Raw genomic sequence first — 22535 nt, forward strand, 5'->3', positions numbered from 1 at the left:
CTGTATCTTCAGTTAAGGAAAATATCCTTACAATTAACAATGTCTGTATATTACATTAAGTGTGCAATGAGAAAGGGAAAGAGGTGCGAGAGGGGGGGGGGGGGGGCTGAAGATCAAGTGGAAGAGTGTGAACGTGTGTGTGTGTGTGTGTGTGTGTGTGTGAGCGTGTTGCAGGATAGCAGGACATTCAACAGCACCAAAGGGAGAGTCACAATATCAGGAGGGGGAGGTGGGGGGTGATGGCGGGGGGGCTGGGTGAGGAGGGCTGGGGGGGGGGGCAAGGCGAAGGTGTATGAAAGCAAAGGCACTCCAAACTATAGTTACACTATACATGACTAGTTCTTGTTACAATAATACAGCTGTCATCTACTGTACTGTACAGGTAAGATTGAACATATGGCTGGATAAAGCTGATCATCATCATCATCATCTACAATATCCATAAACAACATCAGTTCTGCCCTGATTCTGTTTTTTTTTTTTTTTATCTTTTTCATTTCTTTCCCTACCCTTTGTCATCTTTGTTTTTGCTCATAAACAGTACATGGGTCTGCATATATACATACCTTGAACACAACATGGAAAAAATAATCAACGTAACAACATAAAAAACAACATACAAGTCATACGAGTCAGAATTTTGGTGAGGAGCATTTATACTGTATATACACATTCTGCTTTTTCTTCTCTTTTTCTTTTTTTTTAAACTTTAAAATGTAGTGAGTATTCTCTGTAAATAAGACGCTTCGACAGACTGTACCGAGTGGCTCTATGTGCTGCAGGCGGAGGAGGAACGAACGCTAGTCAGTGGTCACAACGCATGAGGCGGTCCGCGGTGAGCCAGACACCACCGGCCGGGACTTCTCGAGGAGTCGAGGGCAGAGAAGGGTTGAGAAACATGTTGAATTCTCCACGGGGACAGAGAGAGAAAGGGCTCGACAGGGGGGGGGGTTGTTTGTCTGGACACTGCACTGCCACGGGAACGCTGTTACAGACAGGGTCGGTACAAAGACAGGGAATAGAGCAATGCCCTAAAATCCATCTACAGCCTTAATACAGACGACACAGGAGAACAGGGAAGTGACTGCTGGAATCTAACCACACTCCAGCAAAACAAAACCAAAAAAAAGACACCACCTTACCTAAATCTATTGTCTTTAGGCAGCAGCAAATATTGCCACTGCTCTGCCAGATATGAGCTCACCATAAATGATTTCTGAACCATTGTAGTTAATATACATAATATCTATATATACTTTTTATACATAAGGAAAAGTAATATATAAACTGTGTATGTATGCATGTTTGTTTTGTATTGTATGTATATATTATACAAGCACACAGGACCGGATACATGTCACATCCATCGCACATGGCAATCCAAAAACATCTGCCCAGGAGTACAAAACAAACCAAAAATTAAAAACAAGGTCGAGTAAAACAGCTTGCTAACCATTTAAAAACAACCCCAGGCAAAGAAACAAAACACAACCTGTCCAAACGTTAGCCCCGCAGGTGGACCGCTCCGTTCCACATACATCATGATCATCATGCATCCATGTGTGTGAGGATGTGCGTGTGTGTGTGTGTGTTTATGAGTGTGTGTGTGTGTGTGTGTGTGTGTATACCCGTGCGTGAGCCTCATGCCTTGTCTGCAGAAGTGGAGGTGAGAAGTGAGAGGGTGGGGTGAACCCCGGGTGATCCTAACCATACTCAGGCCATGCACTACAGGAGGAACCGAAGGGGAGGGGCGGGGGAGGGGGTGTCGGCCAGGGGACGCAGGGGTCGGAGGTCGAAGGATGAGGTTGCGGATAAATGGGACAATGTGGAGGTGGACAGAGGAAGGAGGCCAGGTAGGGAGAGGAGGGCCAAAGGGAACAGCTTAGGACTTTTTCTACAGATTGTCCTCTTACAAACATTAGCAGGCTAGCATTGTGTATACATGTACAGTGTACTTTTATCAATAGTACAGTCGACAACACCTCTGGCCCTGCGCCTCGCTTCCCCCGCTGAAAGGGCACGGAGAGATGTCTTTGACGGAGGATGGAGGAGAGTTCAAACAGCTGAATGAGGGGCCAGTCAGGGATAAAAGAGGCAGATTGGGGATGCTTGGTTTGTGGTCGTGGCATGGGGCTGTTGGCTAGCTGTTGAACCCGGACTGCGTCAGCATCGCTCCACTGCTGTCAGGGTGGAGAGCAGGGCACAGCAGAGCAGAGCTGAGCGGAGCTCACCCCCTGGCCGGGGCAATGGAGGGGCCGTGGGCTGGGGCTGAGGCCGGGGCAGGGCGGGTGGTCTGTGGGCTCAGGAGGTGGAGTTGGAGGCCGAGGCAGAGGCGGTGGTGGTGCTGGGACCTCGCTCTGTGCTGCTGCCATCTATGGATGTGAAGAGGAGATGGTCATTTACTGTAAAAGGCAGTTAAAATCTACAGAACTTATAATATATTGACAACCAGCACTAGCTTTGAGCTACACAAATGAAGTGTCTGTCGGAGGAAGCGTGGCTCTAACCTGTGGTGGCAGAGGCGTTGGTTGGGGTAGAGGCGGCGGCCTGACTGCGGGCGTGTGCAGGGATGAGTATGGAGGCCAAAGAGGGATTACTGGATAACTCTGAAAGAAAAAGAGCAAGTTCTCAGGTCGTGTTTTTACAGTTTCCTCCGACTCCTGGATGGGCAGCAGGCAGAGATTACAATACACGTCAGCCACAAACGGAAACTTCCCACAGGTGACATGCACCATTAACCGAGGCAAGAATTCCAAAAAATCTAAATCTAGCATGAGAACACGTTCATAGAAAAAAGGCTGAATCTTTTTTCGCGATTATATTTGCAATCCAAACTCTGAGCACACGCTAACGCTTTCTGCTTAGAGTGACGCTCATGCCTGCTTACCCTGGGTGGTGAAATTGAAGAGCGAGGGCTTCTCTCTCCCGTTGGGCAGTTTGACGTTGGGGTCGCGCAGCTCGTCAAAGAAGGAGTGCGCGCAGGCCTCTAGAGGGGTGAGGCGGGCCGTGGGCGTGTACTCCAGCAGGCGAGAGCACAGGGCGATGGCCTCCGGAGGCGTGCGCGGCCGGAACACCTGAACAGCAATTAGACACAAAGAACGGACGTCAGCAGTCATCACATGATGTCAACTCTCCAGTGTTGTCAAATGATAGAAGACATTCCAGTCGTTAAAACACACACACATAATGAACTTCTGTCCTCCAAACTGATTTTATGAAACCTACTGTACTCTGTCAAATGGAAGTGTTTGTATGTAGAGGTATGAGTCAATGAAAGTGAATGTATTTGATTGCTACAACACAGCTGTAGTAGTGGTGATTGGATGCAGTTGCAGAGACCGACCACAGCAGGGCGCCAGAGAGGCCAGCAGAGGACATGCTGCTGCCTGCTGATTGGATGACTCTGTCCAATGCAAGAGCTACAGGTGGGACTCCAGAGGGGAGGCCAGGAAGAATGTCCCTTTACTATTTCCCACCTGTTTCATTTTCACTACGACTTCAAACATGTACATAAATAGTTCAAGTCAGGTTGAGCATACTGACAGACGAGGCAGAGAAGAGGACTGACTGAGCAGGGTGGACTCCTCAGTCAGTTTGACGCTGTGCTGTAATTGACATGGCACAGGTTCAACATAGTCAACCAACCCTAAAAACATGTTCAGCCAGCCAAAAGCATTGGCGAAAATAAATGCAATGTATTTATTCTTAGCTGCATTTAAACTCTGATATGTAAAAAAAAAAAAAAAAAAAAAAAAAGAATCGGAGCACATGTAACGTTAGGTTGACACACATTTTTAGTTTAAGAAGTGGGATTTGACAAGACTTCATGTATCCACAGGCAGCCAACTCAGCACCAACAGCCTGAATGTGACAGTTGCTACCTTCGCTTTATCAAGGCTGTTGAAGAAGGAGCAAAATCACATTTGACAAGAAAACAAAGCAGCCATGTTGCATGGATAAACACTGCTCAGATTAATTGATGGCACATTCAGAATGCTTCATGTGCAACCGGACAAAGAAAACTCAACTCAAGAGGGGAGCTTTATGACAAATGTGTAAGCCTGTAGCCTTTCATTGAATTGGTAATGCTTCATGGGCTGTAAAAAAGGCTCAGAGCAGGTGAGGGGCTGTTAAGGCCTCATGCAGCTCTGATGGGCAGGTGTGATGAGGTTGGATGGCTGTGGCAAGAGACAAGAGATAATGTAGGGGTGGATCTTAGAGAAGTAAAAAAGCTCTTGTACCTGTTGACTCACCTTAGTCCAAGGGTGTGCCTTAATCTGGGGAAATTTGAACTCGGTGTAGTTGGGGTTCATCTCACGGATCTGCTCTCGGGTTGGGGTGCCGAGAACCTGGGAAGAACAGGGGCGAAAGAACAGGACACGACGTTACGTCTTAAACTTGAATTCCTGTTCATTTTTAAGGCCCCTCAGTATCGAATATGAAGACTTTCACACCTTGTGGGTCACCCAGGGCATTACCTTGATAATTTCAACCAGCTGATCCACTCCGCTGTCGCCGGGGAAGATTGGTTGTCCTAGCAACAGCTCTGCCAGCACGCAGCCGGCTGACCACACATCTAAAGTAAAAGGCAGGTCAGAAAAAAGTCAGACACAAGTAAAAGGGGGGCAGAGATGACCATAATCCACTGGACTCATGCTACAAATGCACAGCCTGGATGAGCAGCAGTACGTGTTAATCTTTCCAATCCAATAAATCATCAGTAACACGTAATAAAACCATTTAGGTGCTGAGGTTAAGCTTTGAAGTGCATATTAAGGGTTAACTGATGACATTAACAGCTGCAGCCAGCCTACCTATGCTGGAGGTGTAGTCAGTCGCACCAAAGATGAGCTCGGGGGCTCGATAGTAGCGAGAGCAGATGTAGGACACATTAGGCTCTCCGCGGACCAGCTGCTTAGCACTGCACACAAAATAAAAGCACATCATTGTTATCTTCGCCACACTCTGCGGCATTTTGGCCAAAAAGAAGCAAAATGTGAACCTGAAAGGAAGCATTTCCACAAGTGAGTACTGGGTAAAATAAAAATAAATTACTGCCCACTACCACTTCACGGAAATCTAAAGGAACATTTAAACTCTTCAGACGAACACATTAGAGCATCCACAAATCTCAAGGCTTAAGGGCTAAACTCTTTGAAGATAGTTCAGCATTTCGGGAAACATGCATCTTCGCCTCCTTGCCGAGTGTTAGAAGAGAAGATCGATACCACCCTCATGTGTGCTCTGGACTTGAAGCTACAGGCAAGAGATGATTAGCTTAGCTTAACATGCTGGAAACTGAGGGAAACAGCTAACCTGGCTCTATCCAAAGCTAAACAAAGTCACCTCTCAGCACCTCCAAAGCTCACTAATTAACATGTTGTTGGGGGGGTCTGGGTGCAGTGAGTCTCTGCAGACTCAAGGAAGACAAAAGATACTTAATCCTAAATTAATTAGTGGGCTTTAAGTGCTGGTAGGCAGATTTTGTTACCTTCAGACAAAGCCCAGTTAGCCTTTTCCCCTGTTTCCAGATCTTATGCTAAGCTAAGCTAACCAGCTGTTGGCTGTAGCTTCATATTCTCTGCAGGAAGAGTGAATAAGTGTTATTTCCCAAAAAGTCCAAACTATTCCCAAGTGCAGGGGACAAAATGGACCACCGTCGTCAAAACTTCATAAAACTGTCTCACCTGCCAAAGTCGCAGAGCTTGAGCACGGCGGTCTCCGGATCCAGCAGCAGATTCTGGGGCTTGATGTCCCGATGACAGATCCCAAACGAGTGGATGTAGGCCAGGCTCCTGAACAGCTGGTACATGTACAACTACATGCAGAAACACACACACACAGATTAAGACTATACAAACAGCAAGCTCAGCATCCACTACAGGGGCTAAGTCTGGAAACAGCCACTTCAGAATCAATTTCAACCCAACCAAGTATCAACAGACTCCTGAACTTTGTTAACAAGACCTCTTACAGATAAAGTGAAAGATGTTTCTGAAACTGTTTCGCCCCTCAGATTCAATCAGAAACTGTTGATTTTAGTGGATGGTGAATAGGGATTTAAATATATAAAGATTGATTCTTTTGTTGTTAATGCACCGTGCGTTTAGCTATCATTTGTCTCTTCTAGAACACACAGAATTTATAAAACATCTTTACATAATTCAGTTACTCCTCTATGCATCTCAACCAAGGTACGGATTTTCTTGTGAGGTGACAAAAATTGCGTCTTTGTCTTCTTACATTGAGGCAACGTGCGCAACGTCTTCTCATCCCACATTTCCTGTGTTAATGAATATTCATATCTGTGCTGTAGTTAAAAAGGTGACTGTGAGTGCTTCTGCTCCGTGGGAATAATTAACTGTAGGTGTTTTTTTCAATTATATCACTGAGATAGGAAAATCATTTCGACTGAGGAGACGGGCCATGTCCAATGAGTTTTTTGCCGTCGCAAATTATTCTCACACTTGTCTCACAAATGTGTCACAGCCAAGAAATAACTTGAAAAGTAACAACTGATCTGATGCAGAGAAACAAAACGGACAAGTTTCACACAGTGTGGAGCAGAGAAATCACATCAGAGGCAGAGATGGGTAATATACAGTGCTGTGAAAATATCTGGTCACACCTTCGCTCAAATGATGATACGGTGGCATTCTTTATCTGAGATCTGTACAATATCTTTTCTTACAGTAAAGCAACAAGAATCTGCTTATTTTTACAAAGTTGGTGAAACTCAGACCGTTTGAGCAGAAATCGGTACATCCTCATGTACCCACAAGCAGTGCTGCTAATGAGTGGATGAGCCTGGGGACATAATGTCAATTTAATTGAAGTTGAACCATGTGAACAGAGGTCAATGCACTGAGAAGAGTTTTCCACTTTTGCTTTTTTTAGGAAATAAAAGCAGATAGCAGGTCTCACCGGGTCCAGGATGAGAATAAATAATAACCGGTCGAGTACTCGCAGCATTTTATCTCAAACACCATTTTTAAAAATCTGTTTTTTGGTCATTGTGCTTTGACACATCAACACGGATTTACAGATGAAAGCATGCAACAAATGCGCTGCAGTTGCATGCAAAAGTGATGTGCAAAAACAGCCAATGCTCATGTTTTCTGAATCTGAATACACATTATGTGGGAGTTTGATCAAAAAACGGTCTTTCTTGGGTCTCTTGTGTTAATGAAGTGGAGCTTCTTGCCACAGTGGTTACAAACACAGACGCACACATACACACTTTCATACCTTGACGTAAACCATGGGCAGAGTCTGTTTGGCTCGGCTGTAGTGTCTGGCCACTCTGTAGACGGTCTCAGGAACGTAATCCAGAACCAAATTCAGATACACTTCATCTTTCTGTTGGAGAGAAGCAAAAACAAGAAATTCAAAGTCACACATGCACAAACATAAATCAGGAGAGCAGTTAAAATATAAATATTATAAATTGCAGAGTGTGACCAGAAAATCGCTGCAATCCCTAACAATAAAAACAGGCACACATCCATGCACATGCCAGCTTCCCAATATGTCAATATGTACGTGGTATGTCTTCCACTCAGAGGCTGTTTGTGAGCTGATGAAACTAATGTGTCCTCACAGTCTAACTGGGGATCCATTGTACAGGATCCCCTGAGGGCAGGAAATACACAACCGTGCGTCATAGCGGCCTGTGCTCCAACAGCGGCCGCAGACAATGATATCATTTCCTCATTTCCTGGTTGGACGAGGCCTGTGCTGGAGGGCGGGCTTGTGCGCGTTCTGCTCTGGAGCCCGCACCGTCCCTGAAAGGATGCTGTATCTGAGGCTTCTCCACCCAATTATTCTAGGACTTCCTTTGATTCTTACCAGAGTTAGCAAGCACTGAGTCATCGGGTGTTTCTTGTGAATCCATTGTTTGAGGCCTAAAAGTCAAGACTGCGAATCACACTCATAGCTTGTAACTCATAACTCACACGCCCGTCTGTCCCTGGTGGTTTGTTAGGGGGAACGGTCGAGCCATCAGAAGACGCACTTTGGCCTGCTTAAGAGGCTGGGTGATGGGACAGCAGCAGGTTGGATCTATAGACAATAGTTTTTTGGGCTAATCTAATCACTATTTGATCACCGGAATAAGTGCTTTTATACATTTACCTCATCAGCATTCAAAGGATAAGTACGGCATTGTTATAGGTTTGATCTTCTGCCCCTAGATCCCATCAAGTGACCAAAACCAACAATGGCTTAAACCAACTCTCAGTATTGTCTGACCTCCCTGCTCAGTGTGTAGTACTTTTTACATAGTTTCATAAAAAAGGCTAAAACAGCTGAGCACTGTAGATTTGCATTTGTTGGGCACTATTTTGAGCGGTGGATGAATACATGTTTGGTGTGCTGATGATGCTGTTCATATTGAAGAAACATGTCGCCCACTGAACAACAATGGAGGCCTATGGCACATAGTATCAAGATTTTGATACACAAGCAGAACTTGTAAATCTGTTACCAATAAGAAAATATAAAATATTGACAGCTTTATCCATGAAGGAGTTAAATGTTACCTACACAACTGTCCTAAAACAGCTCACCTGCACTACTTCATTGGGGCTTTTCACACAAATTTTCCCATAATTGTTCTGTTGAAGCGATTTTTAATCCAGTCATTAACGGTTTACTGTAGACCCAACATGACGAATCTGTCTGCCATCCCTGGTTCAAGCTGATGGCAACCCATCCCTTTTGTATAACCGCACTATTACCAGATAATTGGCTTTGAGTCATACTGGCACATAAAAAACATATCTGGACCGCAATGTGCTTCGTGCTCACTAAATGTTTGAGAGGATAGCACTAGAGAGTTGGACAGCACCAGCGGCTCATGTAATAGCTTCAGTGACCAGTGCTGTTGGCCACTGTCCAACCATCAAACGCACGCCTGTGAGACATGCTGCCTGCGGGTGATACAGCAGGGCTTCCAACTTAAATCAGCTAAATTATTCTCTCCCTCCTGTCTCGTCTGGGAGCGAGCATCCATGTCCTCTTGTCTCCTCTCCCCCGTCTGTTAGCGGTGCTAACGGTCTGCCCAGCAGTGGACAGAGCTGCGGGTCTGCAAAGTGAGCTGGTGCTGTGTGAAGAGCTCCCAGACAGACTGCGTGGTACACTTCTGTCAGCTCAATGCCCTGCTTCGTACTGACGGCTCTCTCTGACTCAATTAGACACATATATGGCGATTGAGTGAAATACAGGGCCGAGAGGACCGGGAGACGGGCTAGCACAAACGGGTGCAGATATCAGTGACGATGAGCAGCTCTCAGACATCATTTACACACTAGTCTGTCACGGGTATCGCCCTCCCCTCCTAACTCCCATTGATAACATTTGTGACGACTAGAAGGCCCACTCCGCCTCCTGGTAGCGCCACCAAAGCTATATTTAGCCTAGCAACAGCGATGACTCACTTCCTGCCTCACAAAGCCACTTCCTTGGCTTGTTCCCAGATGGTTAGCTGGGGGAGGGAGAGGGAGGGGGATCTGATTGGCTCCTTGCTCACTCCCGGCTAAATAATTCAGCCTCTAATTTGCTAAGAAAATGGCTTGTACCTGAACAACTGGCTCAGCAATCTATCAATCACCAGGCTACAGTGTCCAGTGGGAGGGGAGTGATGGGACCTGAACAGTATGTAATAGGCAGTGTGCATGTCAGTTTCCATAACTGTAGCTTATATTAGCATGTGGATTTGTGCTTCCTGGTCACATGTGAGTACACTCAATCCTACTTGACACAATACATGAGTCAGCACTTGACATTAATGCATACATAAATCCATATGATTAGAGAAACATGCACAACAGTCAGCATTGATGAACCTGTGAAATCCAGGAACACAGACGCATGTGCGTGTGGGTTGGAAAAATGGTCACTAGAAAGCTACACCGGGATAGCGAGGGGCAGGTTAACCTGCTAATGGGCCCTGGGACAAAAATAAGCTGTGATGCCACCCAACCACTTTTGTCCCTACCCAGTCGTCTTCAAGTGACCATCATGTGAAGTGCAACAAGCAGACTATACATGGAAGCTTCAGTATGTTTGCCTAGAGCTACAGAAACCGACCAGTGCAACTAATCTGGAATACTATTCTGCCCCAGGCAGGATATGGTGGAGGATCTTTGAGTAAATCCTGATTCCAAAAAAGATGAGAAACTGTGTAAACCGTAAATAAACACAGAATGCAATCATTTGCAGTTTCCCATAGTAATAGTAATATCCTTTAACAAAATGGGGAACCTTGCCCCATGAACACGCTGGTGATGAACCTTTAGGGTTTGGGGTCCTGGGGCAGCTGTCCACTATCCAGTCTAAATACGAGGGTTCAGTGGAGCAATCACGAAAATACAGAAAATTGTCAGTTTTGCTCAAAGGCTGACCAAAAACAGCTGAGCCACCTCCTTCCTCAACTCAAAGTTGGACTACCAACTGTGCAAAGTGTGTAACTGCCTCAGGGCACCCAAGTGTGTCAGTAAGTTGCACAGATTGTTTTTATAGAAATCTGCAACAGTAAGGTGCAATGCCTGCATTATTACCTGATTCTCTGGCCCTGTGTCAAAGTCTAGTCTTAAAAGCTTTTATTTTGTGTTGTTGCATTTCTAAATAAAGGTATATTTAATCAAATTGCCATGCTATTCAGTCAGCAAATAATTAAGCGTCCAATTGTAGTCTGTTGTGTGCACAGGACTTGATGAGAGTCCCCAACAACACTTTTTTGTTGCAGGATAATGCTGCCATGCCTCCCACTGGTTTATGTCAATGTAAGAAATGTGTCACACCTTGAGAATAAACTACATTTTTGTGTCTGTGAAGTCACAACTGGGGAAAGAGAAGCCTGTAGCTCCACATCGTGCTGGCAGGAATGTTGATGTTTTGTATGTTTGCATGTCAAAGACTCAGGTGAAGTTCCTGAAAGCAATTGTGTGCCTTTGTGTATACACACAGCTGAGGGCAACTGCGTGTCAGCTGAACGTCTTACACGCATTATCTGCGCGTCTGCATATTTTGAAGAGGTAAAAGTCAAACCGCTATTTGCCTACCTGCCTACGCTGTTTGGACCAGAGGCCGTCTGTTTGAACAGTATTATACAAGTGGTTAAAGGGTAAAAGCAAAAGCACACTGTGTGTGTCAAGCACGCCACATGCCAGCAGTTGCATAAGATGACCTGTGCGCATGCAGATGGTTACAGCTGCAGCAGCAGTCTTAGCCTGGCTCACAGCGGCGGCCAGCACGAACCCTCACACCAGGACACCAGCAGCCCCTCCACACACCTGACCTGACCTAATCTCATCTCTGACTCACCCTCTCGCTTTTCTTTTCTCTCATCAATCTATCAACTTGTCTGCAACTCTCCATCCATCCACTAACCGACCTATCCAGGTGACATTTGCCTACTTCACTAGCCCCTCTCACTCCAGCTCCATGGGTGGTCAATCCCCATACCAACAACATGGTGCCAGTCACCATAATTAGCCTGGAGTGAGACAGTGAGGCAGAAGAGGAAGAGGGGGGTAGAAATGGATACATGAAAGGGAACGCGGGTGGGGGTGGGGGTGGGAGGGGTTAAAAAGGTGTAAATGTGAAAGCAATGAAAGATACAAACAAAAAGGTGGGGGCTATCAAAATAACGAAACCCTGTGATTAAAAATCAAGCTGGCGGAGTGTGGAGTCGGTGGTGCTGTGACAAGTGTGTCAGTATACCAAGAATTAGCTGTGATTCCCGGAGGTCAGCGAGCACATGGCGTGAGGCGAGAGGTGGCAACCAGGTGGAGCTTACAGCAGGGAGGGGGTCTATAATTAACCGATACCCCTACCCAGCTTCTCAGTGGTCCTTCCTCCCACCCGCTCTCACCATCACCTCTCCCCTATAATCCCCCACAGCTTTGCTTGGCCTCGGTGAGTGTGCAGCATGGAAGCATTCCTCGCTGCAGTGTCATGGGTGCCCAGCAGCACGTGTGCCAGATTCATGTGCATCTATATTTGACACACGCAGCTCTGCCTGTTTGTCAGCTAGTTAAATGACATAGTCCAGCCTCGTAGTCTCCAGCACCCCCCCCCCCAACAGTCGACAGAGACAGACAGCGAGGCCGGGCACATTCGGAGACAGGGACTTCCCTGCCACAGTGTACTGTACCTTCTGTACTAAAGAATATACTGAAGGCCCAGCAGGCCAGGAGGAAGACATATGATGGGAGACAGCACGGCTGACAGGTTCAGAAGGCAACACAATCAACATAAAAACTGACACTATATCTATGGTGATTATTAATAGTCATTACACTAGGTCTTGAACTTGGGAGAAAGCTAAATTATTTTACCCCTCTGACTGAAGCCAAGTGCTCAATCACATTTAAACACACTGCAAGCCCAGGGAACCTTTAATGTGCTCTTGAAGATGAACAAGCCGGTGCTCAGAAGAAATATTCTTCAAGCACTCGCAGGCAGAGCAAAGAGAGGTAGGCCTGCCTCTTTTGAATTTAACGGCTATTTAAACAGGCGAAACGTGTGCCAAAAGAATGGATTCATTGGTTAGACGTGACAATACACAGAGGAGAGGACAATGGCCTCCACCCCACTTTTTACTCTGAGCCAACTCAACCCAGGTATTTGATTGGATGGTATGAGCTATATCACTATGTCACTCTAAAAAGTCTCCTCCTGTCCATGTGTGGAAGTGTAATCGAAGTGTGTGTGGATGAGCGAATGAGAGGCGAACTGCGAGGCGCTTTGGATAAAACTGTCATAGACATATATGATTGATTATGTGAATATACAGTGAGAACAATTTGTGATTTGGAAATATATTTTGATTTCATCTCAAAAACACAAGAATTTCTAGATCTCTGCAGTCTGTAAGCAAATCAAGCCCACACAGCGCAGCTACTTAAAGGCTCGGCCTGAACAAATGAATAACATTAGGAAGTGATCACATGCGTACAATAGTTTTTTTTCTTGGCTGAACCTTCCATAATGTCTTGCTTTGTGCTTCTATCAAGGACAAGTTGGTCAACAGTTACCTTGCATACCTTGCAGCAGAGAAAAGAAACGTATTATAATAGAAACACATGATTTCTGTATGTATTCTCTGGCCCGTCCTTGAATATGGTTAAGGAACTGTGGAATAATATGTTAAATACAGTATTTTGAGGGCAAAAGGAATAGTATGTGTTGTTGTGTCTTTGCGTTCTCATATGGACAAGGACTCTTTTTACAGTGCTTGTGTGGACTGAATAGTTTTTCAAGAACAAAGGAGAAAAAAATGCACATGTGGACCGGCCCAAAAAGCAGCACATTCAGCCAACTGACCTTGTCTCCGCTGGAGTAGAAGAAGTAGCGCAGGCGGACTATGTTGCAGTGGTCCAGCTTCCTCATGATCTGCAGCTCACGGTTCTAAACAAAACAAAGACACGGACGACACATTTAAGTTTCACATTGCGTTTATGTATCATGCTCATGGTTCAAGCATTGGGTCTATGGACCTATGGGAGGCCTTGAAAGCACAAAACAGTTTACACAAGTGCTGGGTGAATGTCGATGAAGTTGTAAGTCACTAGCATGATTCACCAGTCATACTTGCTCTATAGCCATACAGAACAGTGCCTAAAACAACTTAAAACCTCTGTGTCTTATGACAGAAAACACGTTTGCCACCAATCACCTCGACAGACAATCATCTTGTTGTCGGCCACATCACTGTCACAAGCTCGATGTGCCAGCTTGTCGGGAATCAACATTTGAGGAAATTGGATGTGGTAGCAGCAAAAGAATGCTAATAAATGGAAAAAACTGACATTCATTCCTTCACAGAAGGACAAATCCCACGGGCTAAAACGTGACGACACAGTTAAGTATACTGTGTTGCATGTTGCCTGTTCATCAGAGGCAACAACAAATACAGAAAAAAGGCCCACAGAAAGCAAAATGAGACGGCAACTCAGACATACAGCAGAAAATGCGAGGATCATCTTGGGCCTGCAGGGTGACGAGCTGCAGGCTTTCATAAGGTCGCAAGAACAAAATGAGCCTGAGTAGAGCACTCAGTCTACTGTATATTCACATGCAGTGTGTCAGTGCACGAAATGGTTTGTGCATATGGATGTTCTCAGGGGTGGGCAGGAGCTCAAGCATTACATAAAGCTTTAACGGCTCCATTATAGTTTAGATTTTCTCCCCTACTCCATTCCTCCCTCCCTCCCTCCCTCCCTCCTCCTCTTTATCAGAATGCTTTGTGTTGACCGGATCTAAAGTGCTTGTGTAACTTTCCAAGAGTGCGGCCTCCACTCTAGAAAGTGGACGAAGAATCCAGAAAACCGTCTCGCCTCTTCTGCGCCAACAGCTCGACCTGGGACAGCGTGCGGGTTTCTGGGTGGAAAAGGTTTGATGGGGCTCTTGCGGGACATGCGATTAACTGGCAGCAGAGCAGGCAGCGGTCTGGTGCCCCGTCTGACCCACATTTTAAGTAAACACAGGCTTCAGGTTTGGTGTAAAAGAATAGCACGGAGTCAGCCCTGTACTGGTTAAAGTGGGTTCAACAAGGGATCTTGGTGCAAAGGGAGACTAGCTCATGAACTGCTTTGACTGGCGAAGTGAGAAGCCAATGAGAAGCCGGCTGAACGATCAGCTAACCCAGCCCGAGAGTGACAGGGAAGTGTGGAATGTGGACGGAAAACTCAGAGACAAACTCCTGCTGCTTTTGTTCTTGTGTACAGAAATGAATAATTAGATCCAGCACAAATCCTCCAGTGTCTGAACAAATAAAAGCAACTGGAAGCCGAAAATGGAAATCATAATTTGATATCGGCTGTTGATCTGGAGCACAGATCCAGCTTTGAGTCCAGGAGGAAAACAGTTTGAGAATCAGTGTTATATGACGGGTTACGTGGTGTCGCAACTAACAGTTATTCCATTACTGATTAATCTTACGCTTTTATTGCTGAGCTAATTTAGAACTAAAATGATTTAGCAAACAGACTGTCTTTGAGTTTTAGATTGTTCTTCAAAAAAGAAACTAAAAGACATTTGAGGACATCACCCTGGATTTTAGGAACATTTCTACCATTATCTGGCATTTCGAAGACGAAACGCTTAAATGGACGAAATAGTCACTAGATTAACAGATAATGAAATGACTCTTGCAGCACTGAAACAAATAAATGTCAGTAAATAAAGAAAAGAGTTCCCAGAGTCCAGGTGATTTCCTCATTTTGCTTGTTCAGTTCACTATCACGGCAGATTAAGAAAGCAAGCCAACTAACCAGCTCGCCGATCGTCTGAATGTGATTGACGAGACGGTGAAGAACGGCGCTGGCGGGCTGACTGATTGGGTGACTAATGAGAGCTGCTGTTATGTGGGTCAGGACCACGCTGGCTGGCGCAGGGAGATACGCTGCTGTCCTTCCACAATTTTCTGCCACTTTATGCGGATTTAATCACCCTCTCATTCATTTTTGAACAGAGCAGAGTGAGCTGTCTGTCCGCTAAACAAGACCTCGTCATGCAGCAGCAGCAGCGTGGTGGAGCTCAACAGCCTGGTATAGACAATTCCCCCAGTCTAATTCACTTACAGGCAAACACAAACGGTTCCCATAGTCCTCCCCCTGTTTTTCCAACCTTTACACAAGTACTACCAACACACACACACACCCCACATCATACAGTGACATCATAGCGTGTGGGTCACAGACCAGCCATCGAACCATCGTGCACTGCAGGCAACGCCCTCGTCTTCTTGCAGTGGCTTAGTGGGAGTGTTGTGTGTGTGTGTGTGTGTGTTGTTATGTGTGAGAAAGATGGTACCATATGGAGGAGGAGCAGACAGGCTGTTCAGTAAAGCCCTGCCCAGCTCCAGTTATACTGCAGTGCTTCCTGCTGACCTGTCATCCTCCAGTGTGTCAGCAGCCCGGCCAGCAGAGACAGAGAGAGACAGATGGAGGGGAAGAGACAGACAGACAGACAGACAGAGAGAATACCTCAGCTGAAGGCTGCTAGAAGCGCTACACCTTCGCCGCGCTGATGCATACTGTCAGACAAAACCACATCCAGTTTCTAAAAAGATTAAGAGCATCGACAATCGCATACCACCCACACAAAGACACACACACACACTGCTTTGCTTTTCTGCTTAGGTAACCGCTTATGGATTATATTGAATGTGGGCTCAAACGTAAAACGATAAGGCCAGCGTTATTCTATATTCTTTTATTTTCACCGCCACTAAATCCAAGAAAAACACGGAGCCAACAACGTGTTAAACCCTGGCCACACCAGAAAAAAACACCACATGTGTGATTCTAGAGGCTTGGTAATGTAGCAGCTTCCCACCCCAGCAAACAGCTGACAGGCTAGCCTGCCATGCTAGCGCTAGTCGGTCAGCTTCGTTTGATTTTCTCTGTACTGGATGTGACTCCCCTCTGGCATTTTGCTCTCAGGATTGTACGCTATTTCATTCAATTATGAGTTAATGATGAGGGGGAAAAGCTCCCCGAGCTCTCCAGCATACGTTATCAGTGCATTTCTTGGGAACTATGTTCAGCGGCGGCTTAATACACATTTGGGTCTCCAGTATTTGGAGCAACAGGACAGTGTATGGAAATGTCCATCTTCATCATGATGAGACAACAAGGCAATGTACCTCACTGACGTGTTTTTAATTGTTTTTGGACAACAGCATGACAAAGAGGACGACGCTTCTTCAGGCTTCGACTCCACTGACAATACTCGTTAACTTAGATTAACTTAAATTAACTGGTGCTTTCAATCGTTTCATTGGATTTGCAGACAATAAGGAAAATATAGAAAATCACCAGACTTGGCCCTTAACAACGTTGAGTAAGCGCCAGTACCACCAGACATGCTCTCACTCTGTGTGTGTGTGAGCATTGGTTTTAATGCAAGCATCCAATTTCCAATAGGCTGATACGTGATCCCTCTGATGGGAGTGGAGGAGGGCCTATCCCATAATGCACCAGGAGCCGATTGTGAGCCCACCAAGACTGTCTCACACATTCATCAGCTGCACACTCGCACAGAGCCTATTCACGTGATCACCCTGTTTGACTTGTGTACGCGTGAGAGATAGCGAGGAAACGCTCGCACATGTCGGACTAGCGTGGTTCTGCTCATCCAGGCTCACGTCACAGACGAACACCAAATCAGACAGAAACAAAAAAAAAAAAAGCAGAAGCGTAGAGAAAAGGCTTTTGAAGAGGAGAGGGAGGAAGAAGAAAATAGAACGCAGGTGTTTGGGGATGTTTGCATGTGTGGGGGTTCACACACACACACACACACAGACATACACACACACACTTTACGGCACGTGCTTGGCAGTCATGTGAGGAGTCTTAGCGCTCATTTGCTTCATTTTTCGTAACAAGCTGTTCGCAAGGAAGGACAGGCCGGGCAAGGAGAGGCGGTGGGACAGAAAGGAGAGACAGACGGCTGAGGTAGAGGGTCTGCTATAAAGAGGAACACAAAGGAAGAAAACAGCAAGTGTGATCTTCAGCTGGCCACTGTTTAAACACGCAACCTGCTGTCATGCTAACCGCAACAACTACTAACAACGGGCTAACAGGAAGCGCAGGATATGACTTCATCGCGGCCAGCACAGTCACAAAGCACGTCCCGAACACACACTGTGTGTTTTGCGACAGATGGTCGACCCCCACACACACGTGAGGTGACATCATTCATCTTGTCTGCTTTCAGATAGCGAAGGACTAGCACCTGCTGGGAAACTGTGCTGAACCTCCGAAAGGTTAAACCTAGGACGCTGAGCTGCTGAAGTATTCAGCTGAACCGGTCAGCTCAGCGCAACAGTCCCGGGGCGGAATCGCTACCGGCAAACACATCTGACTGAACTTTGACTAAACTTCAGCGACTCTCACAGGAGACGGAGCCGGGGGTTGGCACTCCAGGAGACAAAAGGAGACACCTAGGCTTGTCCTGCCACCACTCTTCTCGTCCTCTCGGGCTAACACGCCCTGACTCTCCTGAAAGGGACAAAGCAGACGCCGAGCCGCGTAATACCAACGCCGCATACCACAGCGTTGATGTCCTGAGCTAGCTTGCCTGTCCCTAAACAGCACTGATGAGGCGTTACTGTCAGCATAATACAGGCTTGATACGTACAAGACACAGAACGTGCCCCGAAGCTCTTTTGAAGGAATAGTTCGACATTTTCGAAGACACACCTGTTCACTTTCTTGCTGAGAGTTACACGAGAAGTCTCTCTCATGTGTAGGGTAAATATTAGGCTACCGCCTGCACCCAGTTAGCTTAGTTTAGCTTAGCTTATCTTAGCTTAGCGCATAGACTGGAAAAGCGGCGGTTTTAAGGGGAGATTTGTCCCACAGTAGCACTGCAACATGTCGTTTCTACGCTTCATGTCAGGGTCAAACAAACAAGATATGAGATGTTATAAATGACTGAGCTGCAGAGGTGCTGCTGGGTGGATTTTTTCTCGCTTGGACAGACTTTGTGCTAAATGAAGCTGTAATAGCTTCATGCTTACCACACAGATATGAGCAGTGGTATCAGTCCCCTCATCTATCTCTCAGCAAGGAAGCAAAAAGCCTATGTCTCAAACTGTCTTTTAAGGGGCCTCTTACCGATGTCCAGGCTCCTCTATTAAATTACAAGATGTTTAAATGAGCCGAGATCTCGTGTAGAATAGAGTTGGGGTGTGTGTGTGTGCGTGTTTTCCAGCGCACATGTGGAAAACATTAAAGTCACACACTGGATTGCATCATCTTAGCTGTGCACATGTGCCAGGGCATGTGTGATTTGGACACGACAAATTAAAGTGAAAATCTTTGCTTTTGTCTACACCAGGTGTCTCCCTGAAAGCCTCACGGGACAAACTCTGACTGACACACTGTCGCTTCAAGTAGAAACTGGTGTGTCGGTATCAGAAAGGGAAAATCCGTTAGGAACTGGCTAGTGTATGTTATATTTAGACAGGAATATCTCAAAAGAGAAGAGAAAAAAATCAGTCAGTGACCGAGGCAATACTAAATATAATACAAAAAACCCTGCGGTAAATCTTACCTTTATCAACGCTGTAATGTTCAATGTTGAACTGCTCTAGTGAGGTGTTGATTCAACTTTATGGCCATTTTGGAGGCTTCAGTTTGTGGTGGTGCTGAATTATATTGTATTCTACTTCGAGGTGTTGCTAATAATTTCTCTATCCCATTTATATCAATGGCATTAGGCCTACCTGCTTCATATATCCCTAATTAAGGTAGGACTTATTGATGGCTGTTGTATTAGACTAGTTTAAGGCAGGTGTACCTAATAAATGTAATGTATATGTCCATAAGGTATATGGTATTACCCAAGACCAATAATATGACACACAGTGCGCCCACAACCCTCAACTCTGACAACTATGAACTTAATGAGAATCTTAACAGCTGTCCTGCAGGCTTAGCAGTCTCAGCTCTTTGATCTGTGAGCCGTGAGCTAGCAGCAAGGACGCTGCTTGCCCCCCCCCCAACAAGCCTTCACTCAAATCTATTCAAAGCACAGGAGGAGGATTCCAGCAGAGCTTTGCTTGGAAGGAAATATGACATTTCCACGGTGGCAACTGAACTAAACTTGACAGACGGCTGAGTATCAATAGGTTCGAGTTTGTTTGTGGAATAAAAAGACCTCCCCACCGCTAAACCCAACACTCACACACACACACACACTTCCTGTAAGAAAATACACACATGAAAGCAAGGATGTGTCAACTGCTGAACACTAAGATGTCTTGCCTTTGCTTTCACTTGTTTCGCAGCTTCGCTGATCTCACTGTTCTTGTGAAAGATCGCTCCATTCATGTCCCTTTCACGGTTACTCAGTCACATTCATTAATGCAACAAATTTCTACTTTGGTTACATTGTTAGGACAAAAGGATGACTAGGAGAAAAGAGAATGAGGGCACGTTCGTGTGCATCTTCATCTTTAACACATGCTGCTTTACTCTATCTTTTAGTTGACATGTGAGACAGCTAAATAAGACGGAATATATGTCATGTGTGAGCGTCTTACCTTAAATCTCTTGTCTTGCAGGACCTTCTTGATGGCCACCAGCTCTCCGGAGTCGCAGAGCTTGGCCTGGTAGACGACACCGAAAGAGCCGTTGCCGATGACCTTCGTGTCCGTGTAGCTCACCTCCTGTGGCCGGTCGGGGCCTTGGCCTGGGGTGGCCACGACTGTTGTCACCTTGCTGCCATCTTTGTCCCCTAAAGAGAGTCGCAGAGAGAGGAGAGAAATGCAAACTTTCAGGACACATTCAGCACGGGACAGCAAAGAGTATGGGGGAGAGAACAATCTGACTTGGCAGTCAAAGTAATGTGAAGCATTACGACTGTCAAACCATAGTGAAAAATGTCCACCATAATTTCAACAATGGCATTTTCAAATTGCTTGTAGCGTCCAAACCAAGAGGCCAAAATCCAAAGATAACTAATTTATAATTATATATAAAAGAGAAAAGTGTTGAGAGGTGGGAACAAGTAAATGTTTTGCCTTATAATTGACTGAATCAGTTATCTACTGCACTAATACGCCTGTACCATGGCAGACTTGTCATACAGGACAGGAGCAACTAAAGACTGGGAAAGTTGTGGAACACCCCAAAAACACCTGTTTGGATCATTCCACAGGTAAGCAGGTTGATTGGTAACAGGTGATAGTATCATGATTGGGTATGAAAGGAGCATCCTGGAAAGGCTCAGTCGTTCACAAGTGAGGATGGAGTGAGGTTCACCACTTTGTGAACACATGATTATGTAAAGGATGTTACTGCATGGGCTCAGGAACGCTTTGTAAAACTGTCAGTGCTCTGAAAACTGCTGTTTTCAAGTGTCCCTGTAAGCCATGACAGTGTGACAGTGAGCCAGCATGCACAGTACCGGGACCCTGAAACTGAAGCAGCTAAATGGAATCCAACCATCATTAATTTTATCACTTACACCTATGCTCATCTCTCCAGCTAGTCACCGTCTCATATTCAGACTGGGGCATCTCAGGGCATGGCAGCCTCCTTGCTAGAGAAATATTTTTGTGATTGACAAGTTGCAGGTTTGAATGTCTGCTGATTTCTTGGCTGAGAGAAACAGAACAATGTGGCCTCCTCCTTTAGCTACAGCCAGTCTAACCACCCATTTGTTCCAGCAGCAAATCCTCGTGGCTGTGGCCGCGCTGATCAGCTTGTTGTGCTTATGTCTACTTTGAGCGGTAGGACATTAGTATGAAATACTACTTACTCAGCTGTTATCTTGATAGGCATAGACAGAACTTGACCTCTGCACTCCCTGTTAAAATGCTAGAGATCTTTATTTTCATATCAGGACGCACCTGGCTTTTTAACTATACAATGTAGCTTTGTTCTTTTTATCTGATTAATAACTGATTGATCAAAGTAATCATCACACATTAATCAATTATCAAAACAGTCATTAGCAGCAGCCTGGTGCTTCTATCTGAATCAATGGCCTACCTTTCTGAGACTATCCCCAATGGATAGACTCATCACCTTGCACACACTCACCATCCACAGTGTGCAGACAGACCTGTACAACACCTAAGAATATAATTAATGAAAAATCAGAAGCCAGTAAGACCCTGTATCAGATGCTAATGCTTTTTTGATCGGAATTTGCTTTTGCACGCCCCTCCTCCCCTTTATCCCTTCCTCCCCTCTGGTCAGTAACTGGGTTCTCTCCCTCTGTCTCAAACTGCCTCCCCCTCCTCGACAGAAGCGTCAAAGGGTCAAAATTCACATTAGCTGGCAGTTAAAGGACAACCAGGCGAGAGTGTGCGTCGCATGCCGCAAATGTGAGCCCCTCCTCCTCACTTCCAATCTCTGACAGACTCTCCAATTAACTTCCACCCAGCCTGTGGGACTAAATCCTACCAACTACCACTCTCGCCTCAAAATCTGCTCACTACTCTCATTTGAATATTCCTCTTGAACACAAACTGCAGCAGAAGACGGCTGCACATGAGCCAAAAGTCCCACACGACTAAAAGAATCAAAACATCTTCGTTGAATCTACATCTGATTTTAGGTGAGTTGCTGAGACAGTTTTAACACATTTGTCACCAGCTCACAGCGGGTACAAAATCATGTTGATGGGCGGATTAGCGCTGCCTAATGAGCGTGACGGTTCCACATCTAGTGTCATTTAATAGAAACTTCACTGCCGCTGTGTCCACATGAGGAGGAAGTGAAGATCTGACGCTGAGCTCTGGCAAACCCCCAGCGTGTGACCAACCTGTGTGTGAGTTTGAAATGTGCAGAGGTTTACTGGTCTAATGCATTTTCATACACATCGGCTCGCTGGGCTCATTTTCAAGCAGGGCTATTGATTTTGACACACTCGCGTGTGTGTGTATATGTGTGTACTCCTGTTTGTGTGTTTTCTTTCGCCACTGTGTGACCAGTGAGTGGTCCAATTACTGAAGATGTGATTAAAAGGGGGCGAGGGCGAGCCAAGGGCCGAGTCTAGAAAGAGAAACT

At 45.7% G+C, this 22535-nt stretch overlaps 1 protein-coding gene across 2 annotated transcripts in view; it reads right to left on the bottom strand.

The window, feature by feature from the left end:
• Positions 1-454: 454 nt before the first annotated feature.
• Positions 455-22535, bottom strand: part of gsk3ba (glycogen synthase kinase 3 beta, genome duplicate a) — a 29565-nt gene continuing 7484 nt past the window's right edge. The window contains exons 2-11 of one of the 2 annotated variants that reach the window (XM_041950316.1): positions 20060-20253; positions 13330-13413; positions 7249-7359; positions 5688-5818; positions 4815-4921; positions 4479-4576; positions 4242-4349; positions 2888-3074; positions 2508-2606; positions 455-2372 (exon numbers count right to left, since the gene is read on the bottom strand). In XM_041950316.1, coding sequence (XP_041806250.1) covers positions 2302-2372; positions 2508-2606; positions 2888-3074; positions 4242-4349; positions 4479-4576; positions 4815-4921; positions 5688-5818; positions 7249-7359; positions 13330-13413; positions 20060-20253 — 1190 coding nt within the window. In that variant the 3' untranslated portion in view covers positions 455-2301. The remainder of the gene's footprint in view (positions 2373-2507; positions 2607-2887; positions 3075-4241; positions 4350-4478; positions 4577-4814; positions 4922-5687; positions 5819-7248; positions 7360-13329; positions 13414-20059; positions 20254-22535) is intronic. The other variant, XM_041950317.1, reaches the window with a different exon arrangement.

Source organism: Chelmon rostratus, chromosome 13 (assembly GCF_017976325.1).
Source record: "Chelmon rostratus isolate fCheRos1 chromosome 13, fCheRos1.pri, whole genome shotgun sequence".
In the NCBI taxonomy this organism is placed as follows: Eukaryota; Metazoa; Chordata; class Actinopteri; order Chaetodontiformes; family Chaetodontidae; genus Chelmon; species Chelmon rostratus.